The sequence below is a fragment of the Ylistrum balloti genome, unplaced genomic scaffold (assembly GCF_031769215.1).
Source record: "Ylistrum balloti isolate Yb309-2 unplaced genomic scaffold, AGI_CSIRO_Ybal_v1 Utg370006, whole genome shotgun sequence".
Lineage (NCBI taxonomy): Eukaryota > Metazoa > Mollusca > Bivalvia > Pectinida > Pectinidae > Ylistrum > Ylistrum balloti.
This window is the reverse complement of record NW_026782081.1, coordinates 3,200,788-3,213,020: the sequence shown is the minus strand read 5'-3', so window position 1 is coordinate 3,213,020 and position 12,233 is coordinate 3,200,788. Positions and strand designations below refer to the sequence as shown.

The following is a 12,233-nucleotide window of genomic DNA, read 5'->3' as shown; positions in this document are numbered from 1 at the left end:
CTTAGGATCCATCATGTAATACATTAGTAGTAATGCAGATGTAATCTATATAGTGACCCAGATTACGGGAATATCTATTTCACATTACAATATTCCGGATGTCTATTGTGTATCACAGGTCTGTTTTATTTATATGCTGTCTTCCAGTATCATAGGGTATTTATCTCTGTCCACACGTCCATTAAGTTTTGAAAAAAGATCGAAATCCATACTTGTGTTTAAATGTGTAGACATTGCACGGCTACAGTTTCCATAATGACAATAAAATGTTTATAAATTTCACTTCTTCGAACACCTTTTGTTATTGTACTGTTAGCATACATAGTGAACCAACATGGCTAGATCAATTAGTATCATGTATGATTACACAGTAAAGCTTAGGTACATTTCATCTTGTGTGTTTCATGTACAGTTCAGTCCAGTAAAGAGGGTGCCAAGACTGGAAAACAGGACACTTCTTGAATCTTTTAATGCAATTTCGTGGGACTGTTTATATGTAAAATGACTAGCTACAGTTAGGGTTACACAATAGCGTGTTTTCAATGACTATCTTAGGAAATAGGACGCGGACATGCTGGAAAACTGACAGAAAGGTGTATCTTTAGACATGTTTATTCATTTTTGTTTTTGCATGTTCACTTCCTACTATGTCTCCACCAGTCTGGATTTAAACATGGCGATTCACCTGTTAATCAACTTCTTGCTATCACTGATAAGGTTTACTTTGCTCGAATTAGTGAATTTGTAAAGAGTTTGGTCGCATATGGCATACGGGAATTCTAATAAGGTTTCCTTTACTGTTTTATTTTTTTTTAATTCGAAGCTCATTCCTAAAAAGGGTAGAAAATTATTTTTATGGTCGCAAATAAAAAAGAGTCACTATTAATAAATGTTTTTCTAAATAGTCGAATATTAAGCCGAGGTTCCCCAGGGATATAAAAAGAAAGAAAAAAAAACTTGTTTTATCGACCACAATAAAAGTAATCTGTCAAAAACAAAACTTAAATGCACCAGACCAAAAAGTTCAATCTTATTTTTATAGCGGTGTAGACTGGATCAGATTCGCCATGCAAGACTGAGGACGGAGTGTACATTGTACTTCACTATATATATATTTTAACTATTTCGTAGAAGTCTTATTAATAGCCGACTCTGCTCATGTAATCAAGAAGATAAGACCAACGAGCACTTGTTGTTACGATGTCGGCTTTACTCCAAGGTCGCATACGTTGTTTTAGTATCTCAATCTATCTCAAACAAAATACGGCTCTCTGGTGACGGCAAGCTTAAACAATAGTGGAAATTCTTTGGTTTGTTCATATGTTCAAACCTTCATGATCAACACTAATGAACAATGTACAAGAGTTTTGAATGATTGGTTTTACGTACATGCTGCTGTTACACCATTATATACTTTCCCCATTTAAATGTATTTGTGATATACATTCTAAAAATAAAATCAGCGATTACGAAATGCCAGATTGTAGTAGAGTTCAGTTTCACAGCTATATGATGTAGAGGACCGTAAAAGCGTGTACCGGTCAAGTATGAGACATAACACTTTTGGTAATAGTGAAGTCCGTGACTTTACAGAGGATACAAGTCAGGGATACAGATAGGTATTTTTACACAGGGGAAAGAATTACCCTTTTCAAGTCAGATGATACTTCTCCACTACATAATGTTGCAAAGTAATTAATTTTTTTACACAAAAATATTTACATGGTTGAAATTAACGACTTCATTAGATCACACTGGAAGAAAGAACATTCCATTGATGTGAGTGAAAATGACTTCAATGGGGAATTTAAGTAACCTGAAGAAATACTATTTAAGCATAGTCGTGAAAATCAATACTTTGACGCCATCATGAAAGTCCCCACTCCTTGAGTGAGATTCCATCTGGCCCTCTCTTGCCTCGTTTCTTTTAGCTGTATATAGCAGTTTATTTTTAGTTGCTTTTACAATGTCATTTCATCGGGAGGTTTTCTTTTATCTATAATTCGTGGAACAATGTCTTGTCATTGGTCATTAGCTAGCACAATTTGGATCTTACGACGTTCTATCGACTCCAGACCTACACAAAAAGTCGATATAAAGTCTGACAGGGTACTGGAGCATGTGACGTTGAAGGGAAAGCAATATGAATCATGTTTGAAATAAAACGGGGGAGGAAATGTCCATCGTGGCATAGTAATTTGGAACTACCATTTATCTGTGAATACTCTAAGGAACCAAATGGTTTAATTCAGTTTGTATGGAAAATTAAAATGTATTTCACAAGTTTTCACAACACAGTAAATAACAACCACAAAGAAAACTAATGAGTAACTTGTTTATATGCATGTGATGACAGTTATCATTAAAACCAGTAGTTAAACCTACCGACTAACAGAATATTTACTATAAATTACTCGATATATAATGAACGTTTGATAGTATACATACATATCAGTTCTACAACATGTGTAAGTACAAGGAAGAGACACATGGGATAATTCATTGACCAAGTGTGTAAATCATTTTAACAGCTTGATGACCGATCTAGTAGATAACATCTGGCATAAATGAACATATCTCCGAGTCAGAACTCAGCCGTTATTAGTTGCAATTAAGAATCCATGAAATCTGAGAAAAACTTTGTCTCTGTATAACAATACTGTCCGTTGTTGTAACAATACTCCTGGTATATATATCTTACTTCCATTCTGATTGTCGCCTCTAGAATTTGGCAAACATTTCTCCCCACACGCACCACTTGGAAACTACGTCTGCGTTTCCACAATCAATTGTTAGTTTGACGAACATCCTCTGTAACACCTAACGTTGTAAGCTGCACACTAGTTCCCTCTAAGTATAAATTTGACCCTACAGAGGTCGTTATACAAACATACACTTATAGTATCAGGGCTTGAGCACATCAACACACAAATAAAACATGAGAAACAAGTCATTCTGGTAAGTCACATTGTTTCCAAGAAAATAGTTTTTCGTGTTTAAGTATTGGTACTTGCAATAAGTTTTTTAAAAGAAAAAAACTCATTACTGGTGAAAATACTTACATATTTTATATGTTGTTTTAAAACAGATTAGGATATTGAATCTTATGAATCATTGTATTTAAAAGTAAAAAAAAAAAAAAAAAAATCTCCCACAGATGAAATTTTGTACAACAAAATACTGATTCACTTCACAAGTTTCAAATTCCAAGCAGTATATATACATGTATTTATGTAAATGAAAGAAAGGACATATCATTAACATTTCAAAAAATTAACTAAAAAAAAAAAAAAAGAAAAAACCAACGAAAATAGAAAAATAAAATAGCAATCTTATTGATGCATGCTGAAGTATTTGACTTGAAACAAGGAAAACATTTCGTAAAAATAATACAAATAAACTTAAACAGTAAAAAAATGACAACGTTGTATGTACAGGGATCTAGCACTATAAGTACGTACATTAAATATGATAACTGACACAGTCGTTTACAATCTTTGTGTGATAAAACGCTGATGGAGATCCACTTAATAGATTGAGTTTTTTACACTGTATATAAATGATAATGTTGATAATGCATTTCTTATAAACAACACTAACTTGATTACAAATTCTGTGACATCTTCAAGCTCATCGTTCCATCTTATTACATTAATGTTTAAATTACAGTATTTATCAATGAACAACATTTTGAGGTCTTCACAAGAAGTCCTTATAATGATATCGATCACATATCTGATAACAAATATGACATCTCTTCACCAATCATGTATTTTTTCGAAGTTCTAGTATCTGATTTGTTTTCTGGCTTTTACAATTAATGTGAACTAAGGTCACACTGTCACACAAACATAAATTGTTACTGGGAAACACGTTCATGAACTTGATTAAAAAAATCAAGAATAATGATATTTTGTTTCAGAAAATACATAATCTGTTTTCATTTTCTGGACTTGTGTTTATCATTGAGTGGTATCTCCCAATGTAACATGGGTGTAATGGCTGTCCCTATTCTCGCTAGCGATCTCCACCCTATTAACATTACTTGTGTGGTCATAGTCATCAGATAGTCGATTTGAGTTTCCCTTGTCCGTTGTTAGAACGACATGATCATAGTTCGATGTTGTACTCTCTCGTATATCAACAACTTGGGCATGATCATAGATTGAATCAGCTTCTCCATTTTCTCGCCTGCATCCTGCCCCAGGAATGTGATCATAGTCTTCAGCATCATCTGCATTAGTTTCTTTCTTTAATTTCTGCGAGTTTATTAAATGTACGTGATCATAATTAGATGAAATTGTTGAACGATTCTTCGTCTGTCCAAAGTGATCATAATCGTCGTCTTCTTGTCGCAGATGTACGATTGCGACATTTGCTTTTGGTTCAGGTAGTTTATGGACTTTTGGTAAATTTCCCTTATCTGCAGACTCGCCATCCAATTCAGTATAATGATCCTCTGTTTCTGTATCGTGAACCTCGTTTGGTATCTCACACGTGTTTTCAGTACGTTGAATTGCGTTGTTTTGGTTGACAATGCTATCATTTGCTTTGGATCCGTTATCTGGTTTCTCCTCTGGGAGAGTAATCTGATCATAGTTGCCTCCCCCACTCTTTTCTGGTTCGGAACACTTTTCTGACGATTTTTCAGATTTCATTGTGAGGTATCTTTCTGCAGCTTCAATATGCTGCGTCAATCCGACATCAAGATCAATGTAATTCTTGATTTCATTTTCAGCATCTCTGCGCTGTTTTGACCTAATAAAATGAATGGTTACATTTAAATGGGTTCAAATTATTTCCAATTATTTGGAATGCGAATGGTAAATGTCTAGTCATCTTTTCATTAACAATTGATCACTACGAGTACATTTTCAAGCTTGTATGTTCATTATTTACAAGACGATTGCAACTTGTTTCAGGGAAGCAAAAATGTTTCTTAACTTCGACATACACTGACAACATCGACGCATGAAATGATCATATACAGTAGGACAAATACAAAACAGGATATCACGAAAACATAAGAAAGACATCTACGGGAAGTAATTGAACCATTCGTCGCACACGTGATCATATTTCAAGGTTAAATGAATGAATACTTTAGGTTTCCAAACAGAGAATATCTGTACATATACAACCATACATCTTATGTTGAGAAATCGTATGACGAACAAATCTATCCTCTTGGTCCTTAGTGATACTTTTATTTCATCTTGTACAAATAATGTAACAGTCCATGCCCAAAAATTGTAACTCTGTGTCTTAATTTGATGCAAATGAAGACTATGCCTTTTACATCTAAGGAGTACATGAAGGAAATCGTCTTGTAGTACCCGGATGTTTACACTAATGTTGCATCCAAACTTATGAGTTTAACGCACTGCTACACTTCCTTACCATTTGACAGAATATTGCTCTGTGTTGGTTGTGAATGAATGACGTCCGACTACAAATTAAATGTGTTGGCCTATCAGTCTAGGTTCCGTCTAAATGATAGATTTAGAGATCACTGATATACACTAAATGGCATGTTTATATGTCACCAAAGTACACTAAATGATTTTTAGAAATCGCCAATGAACACTAAATGATATGTTTGGAAGTCACCAGTGTAAACTAAATGATTTGTGTAGAAGTCACCAGTGCACACTAAATGGTACGTTAAGAAATCATTAATGTACACTTAATGATACGATTAGAAGTCATTTATGTGCACTACATTATATGTTTAGAAGTCATTTATGTACAAGTCTTTGAAGATGTTATATACTATTTGTAAAAAAAAGGAAGTAATTAAATTAAGGAAAAGAAATTAAGTCTTTCTAATGTTTGGTGATATAGATTTTGCTTCCTCCATTCTCTGGGTGTGATATGAATTGCTACATCTCTAGGTGCCTGCAAGGCGGGTGGAAAGTTAACTTTTCTTGAAGCAAACGTCAAAATATAAATGTAAAGTCCATGCTGGGAAAGGTTTAAGAGTATACTCCAATCAGTCTCCAATGATTATACAAATAACACGTTAATATCCCCTGGTAGTTCCACATACCTTTTTTGACAAATGCAAATAATTGCGACGACGATGAGTATCAACACGAGTAATCCTCCTGCTCCAATTGCTATATACACCACTGTAAATGATAGAACATGCCAATTCCTTTCTCAATACAAAATACTTTTCCGAAAGCTCTACATTCGAATCCATTTTAGAATTCAATATTCAAGGCCGTCATTGTCAACGATTAGGGAAAGATAAGTTATCCTTCACTTTTTTTTTTTTTTTTTTTTTGGGGGGGGGGAGGAAGACGGGGGATTTACTATAAATCAAGAGAGTGGTCTGAAAATGTATTTTTTCATAAAGTAATTTTTTGAAATTGTATGTATATTTATAGACATGTACATGATAGATTTTAATTACATGTACATTTCGAGACTTTTAAATGGAACTTCTGTTGTGTAATTCCTGTCTGTAGACCGGGTAAGATTATAGTGGTCATATAAATGTAGCCCAAAATTTATTATGATTTTTCTTCATAGTTCGAAATGTATTAAATGATAAAATAACGTGTTTCCAATATGAAACACTTCATGATACTTCTAGCACAAATAGTATATTATACGCTACCCATATTTTCTGCCTCTTTGGTGCCAGTGTTGCTATTGGTTATAGTGGATGTGGTTGTTGTAGGCCCACTATATGGAAACATTTCTTCCTCCTCAGTTGTAGGACCAGTGTTACAAGGTGTCGTTTCGTCAAAATGGTCTAATAAAAGAAGGATAAACTGATAAACAACATAAACATAAACGGTAGTTAAACTTATGGGTTTATCGGCTTTCTTGGCCTTAAAAATGATATAGTTATACAAACTGATTAAAAAAACCTCCCAAAGATTAACTTTCTGATTCCATTCATTTACCTTCAATAATTTTATGTGAAATAGTATCAATGGGTACTTTGTCGATTATTTGGATATGTAAATTTTAGTTACTTACATCATGTTAAAAATATCCGGAACTCAAATACTATTACTAATACTGTATACCATGAAATGCTCGTCGTGTTTAAACACACATTGCGATATAGCAAAAGAGAAACCATGAGATTAAATTACAAAGAGTAAGACTCAACATTTATGTCAATTCAACTGCAAGATAACTCTTTAGACAAAACTCACATTAAGACATAAGATATTGTACAAAAGACACAAGGGTAGCAACTTTTAATACATGATCAAGTGAATTTCATCCTACAGCTGTTTTTTCTCTCTAAGACTCATCAGTGATGCTAAGATCCTACATTTTATAACTATTTTACAATAGCAGCCAAGCACAGCATTTTTAATACCATCCTCATTAAGTGTTAAGTATAAAAGTATAAATCTGAAACTAAGCATCTCTCAATATCTATCAATATGAGATGTACATATTCGGAAATAGTCATTCACACGACGCTAACATGCACTGCATTTGTATTGGTTAAACCATACATTTTACATGATATGATATATGATAAATACAGGTATACCTATTTTACAAATATACCCATGTCGATCGGATGTACAGCTGCCATTTGCTTTGTCACCTTCAGACGTTATATATGAGCAATCTGCTAGCGGATACTCGTCCCTAATTTGAATTCCGGTCCTGACTGAAACAAATATAGTAGAACGTGATTAGTATTGAAAACTTATCACATTGTATTTATTAAGTCCTAACTATGATATTTAATCGACACATTCTGCTATAGGTAGATAGGTTTTTTAATACTTCAACACACTAGATATTTAGGTGTTTACAAGATTTGTTTTAAATTTTGAAAATGCTTCTTCTTGATAAATACTACATTTGTAATTTAAAATACAAGAACGAACTCCTTCTATGAAAGAATCTAAATTCAATACTGTCAAAATATATCTTCATAAGAGTTATTATTATGAATAATATAAAACACCTACATTCCATTCCTATGGTAAACCATGCCATGTCTCTGTGTACGTTATCCCAGAATGGTGTGGTTGACGTGTCATTTTGACATTCGGCAACAGGATGTCGGAAAATGAAACTGTTATTTGACTCGCAGATATTTCGTGTTGCTATCCAACTCCCAGCCCTAGTAACAAAGCCGTCTAAGAAAAGGTTAAAAGTTATTTAAACAATAAACAAATTTATTCGTGCAATGAAGGAAAATTTGTATAGAATCAATTGATCGGTATCATTTGTAAGTTATTATAATAAATATATGAGCTCCTTATGATGAGTTCATCGTGTGATCATCTTGCCTGTAAATTCGAATTTGGGCTCGTGATATATTTCGACTGATTGCTATGTACTTGTCAGTATTGTAAATTGTGATATAAATGTAAGTATTTTATATACACACCACTGCATTTTGCTTTCAAATAATGTTCACAACTCCTGTTTTGATGTGCAAAGGTAGCATTACCCTCACCGGGCTGGCAGTTATATGATTCACACATTTCCATTCCTGGTGGGATTGGTCCTGGTCCTACAGAAATAGACATCTATCGTCATTTGCTTATACCACGCAACGAGAGTTTCTCGAAAAATATTGTTTTTGTACAGATCACAGAAACAACAAAGAAATTAACGACATATTAACAGAACCTTAGTTCAAACTTTCAAAATTTCATAAACTAGAGCAAAATATGAACAAAAGAATTCTGAAAAAGTACAGTGAGAATAAGACCAGTTGTTCTTTAAGTACCTTCTGCTTCCTCTGCGATACCTGTCCTACACATCAAAGTAACAAATCAGACAATCAGCGCTGTGTTAAGGATTTAAATTGCACGTGTGAATTGTATGTATGTTGTATCGTTACTACATATTGATATGGAAGTCATATGACATTAAAATTGTACAAACTTCAATTGTTACTTACGTTTTTCGTATACGGCTGTGTATCCTTCGGTGCCACACTGATATCGCGAGTGGTTTGAGCAAGCTGGGCAATTGTTTGACGAATGAGTGGCATGGTTTAGGGGGTTTGCAGAGAAACATAGACAGGTGTCTCCCTAGGAAACATATACATACTTCTTGAATACACCGGAACCTAAGCTATAAGTATGATATCAAGTTTTAAGTAAATTGTTTTGAAATCAAAACTTCGGATCGTGAATCGAAGATATCAATATTGCAAAAAATTACTTTTTATTTATTCTAAACAACAGTATATAAGATTTTGATGACATGGATTCATTTATCTGAAGGAGAAGGGATAAACATTGAACTGGTTCTGGTTCGAAAACGAACCCTCGTATATCTTTCCAAAGAGATATTTTTTCTGCAAATATGACTGGCCATTAATCTAAAAAAATCAACAATTTTACTTAATCACTTTCCCCTGCAAAGATGAGGTATTATGTAATATTGTAAACTTTAATCGAGCATTGGTATATCTTATATCGGGATTTTTTGAGCGAATCTATTTTTTGCGAATATCATGACCCCGTCGAAATCGCAAAACTTGCAACCATAATAGTTATTTAACGTTTTTGTCTGTATGAATGACTTCCCCTGTCCTTGTGCTTGATTTTAATGTGAACACACGATTGCTTATAGATAAAACTGAGTAATGTATAGAAATCTAAGTGATGCTAACGAATGTTTAACCTACCAGGACAGTTGTAGGATGAAAATGATCATTGTCATTATGGAAGTAAACTCCTCTCTAGTGTAGATTTATATTGCACCCGGCTATTACTTATCAGTTGTTAAATTGCAGTTGCCTTTCATTTCTTTATGATTGAGTATGTAGCACTTTCGTCTACAAAACATTTGATTTGAGCGTAGAGTAGAGCAGTCTAAAAACAACAGTTCATGTTGTGAGATTTTAGATGTACTAGATCTATTCTCTTTACGGTACTTACGGTAATGCCAAAATATGTGTATGAATGGCAGCGTGCATAACATAACAATCCTATGTTTCCACTGATTTGGTAATACTCTGTGCCATTGACTGTGGAGCTGAGGTTCAAAGTAGTAAAACAACCTACAAACAGGACGATGGTTATAAAAGGTATGTTACATGTTTCGATTTAACCTACGTGAAGTTTAATTCATAGGTACATATCTATATGTTACAGTCATCAAGATGGAGTCGATTCTACAATGACTAAAACACTACTGTTCTCTGTATATCAAATTATTGCCGATTCCTTTTATCTACATTATCACATATTTACAAGAAGTGACGCATAAGTACTTTCAAACGAGTCTTATTAAAATTTCAAGTAATATCTATCTAAAATTGTGCTTTTTTATCAATTGGTTCATGCATGAAATATACAAGTATTTGAAATTGATACGTGATATACGAAAGACATTTCTTATTTTCCTAGTGAAATATTTATCAGATTTACAGGAAATTAAAAGATGTTTACCTTTCAACTCCACCCATCTTGTTACGAAAGAGAAAGCGCTTGTCCAGTAGGACTTATTTTCAGTTAATGTAATATTGCTGAAATTATCATCAAGCTCTGAATTATCAATCAAGGTCCCATTCATCTGTCTACAAGCGTGAGATGCATTTTCCCATTTCGTATTGGAGTCTACGACCTTGTAACAGACGTTCTTCATTTGACCTGGAACAAAAATCTTGCCTTAGATCTACAAGCCATATATGAACAATCAGTATAGAAATTACAATTCTAGGCAATAATACTGTTTATGAGCTTGAACCTAGAGGTAAAATGCAATGTCACTTTGGCTAAAACAGAAAGGTATAATAAATAAGTTGATATGTGTTTTCAGTTAGGCTGATTATATGAAAATATAAAAAAAAATAATAATAATGACGCTTGTTTTTAAATCTTTCGATGATACAATCCACTAGTCTCACTTTACTGTCTTTGATAAGTAGAGTGAATTAAACATAGTTTGCCCATGTTTATAGTATACCGATACAGAAAGTCCCTAAGAGAAAATCAATTCCAGTTATTATGTTTTGATATGTTTTTACACTACTTAATGTTTATATATATTATGTTGTTGTTTTTAAATAATTTCATGAACTGTGAACAGTGCCTATGAAAAGATTGACTTTTACTTTTATAAGTCAGTAATTTTAGCAAGACTCTTCAACATTAAACAATGTAAGGTATCTGTAACAAGAGTGATGCAAATACAATGTTAATATGGCATCTTACCATTGATCGTGTGAATACTGGTAAATAGGATGACGAACAACCATTTAACTTGATCCATCTTTACATATATCATCTATTGTACATTATCGCCGACATACTTTGTGCCTCTGAAAACAAGAAATATAAACACATACAAAATACCACACAAATGTTTCTATGTTAAAAAAACAAATAATTCAGAATTGCACAACGTCAAATTTGAAATGAACTTCAAGTAAAGCGTAGATAAGCTGTCTGCTATTGATTAAAGTAAAAATTCTCATTCAGAACATTTGTTGTTCATGTCCTGGGGGAGAAACTTTACGCACGGTAATATCTAGAATTAAGATTAATAATAACACAATTTATATCTTTGTCTTTTCTTGTTTTCGTCCTGAAAAAACTCAAATTAAGGTTAATTAATTTTCATCTTTTCGGGGCGAAAACACGAAATTATTTTAAAAAATCCTTAAGGTCGCTAATTACCGTGCATTTTTTTCAACTTTACTGCGTATTATTTGACGTCATTTCTTTTCGGGGCGAAAAGACGAAAGAGTGAAATGGCTAAAAATCAGCCATCGTATATCTGGTTTATTTCTGGAAGTGTCCTTTAATGTGCAAAATCTACAATAGCACGAGTTATCATTCAACTCAGACAAGAATACTATTAACTGACATAAGTGTTTTATGCACGTGAAATATAAATTGTGTATCACAAAATATTGATCCGTCACGTAGTCTTGTACTCGTTCTTTATTAATCTCTAATTATCTTCTCTTTTCAAGTATGACTTGGGGATTTACGGTTAAGTCGATATATAAATAACAAACATCTCCAGCTGCTAAGCATGTATCCTTTCACGATATGAATTGAAAAATCCCAAATGGAATGTTTTACTTTTTGGATGACATTGGGGAAATTTAAACAAATTAATGTGAAACCAACTATTTTTATGTTTTATCTTGCTGTTTTTAACACTACGGCCCACATCACCATCACACAAGGAATAATAAACCATATGCTTACAAAATAATTTGATAAGTCGATCAAATTCTTAGACATTTAACGCAGTCAGAAAATATGATACAG

At 33.2% G+C, this 12,233-nt stretch overlaps 1 protein-coding gene across 1 annotated transcript; it reads right to left on the bottom strand.

Annotated features, from left to right (window-relative positions):
• Positions 1-3,962: 3,962 nt before the first annotated feature.
• On the bottom strand, positions 3,963-11,223 carry LOC132548204 (uncharacterized). The gene is made up of 9 exons (XM_060212026.1): positions 11,166-11,223; positions 10,401-10,601; positions 9,888-10,009; positions 8,900-9,032; positions 8,381-8,506; positions 7,956-8,126; positions 6,626-6,763; positions 6,050-6,131; positions 3,963-4,758 (listed from the first exon to the last, which is right to left on the bottom strand). Exons 1-9 carry the CDS (start codon positions 11,221-11,223, stop codon positions 3,963-3,965), a joined length of 1,827 nt encoding a protein of 608 aa, XP_060068009.1.
• Between the last annotated feature and the right edge of the window lie 1,010 nt (positions 11,224-12,233).

What these genes read in the sequence shown, in the direction of transcription:
- LOC132548204 (XM_060212026.1), bottom strand. Translation starts at nt 11,223, where the DNA reads ATGGATCAAGTTAAATGGTTGTTCGTCATCCTATTTACCAGTATTCAC. An exon ending in CAAAGAGGCAGAAAATATGG is followed by an intron (nt 6,132 to 6,625) that starts GTAGCGTATAAT and finishes TATCATTTACAG; the next exon opens with TGGTGTATATAGCAATTGGA. An exon ending in ATTTGCATTTGTCAAAAAAG is followed by an intron (nt 4,759 to 6,049) that starts GTATGTGGAACT and finishes TCATTTTATTAG; the next exon opens with GTCAAAACAGCGCAGAGATG.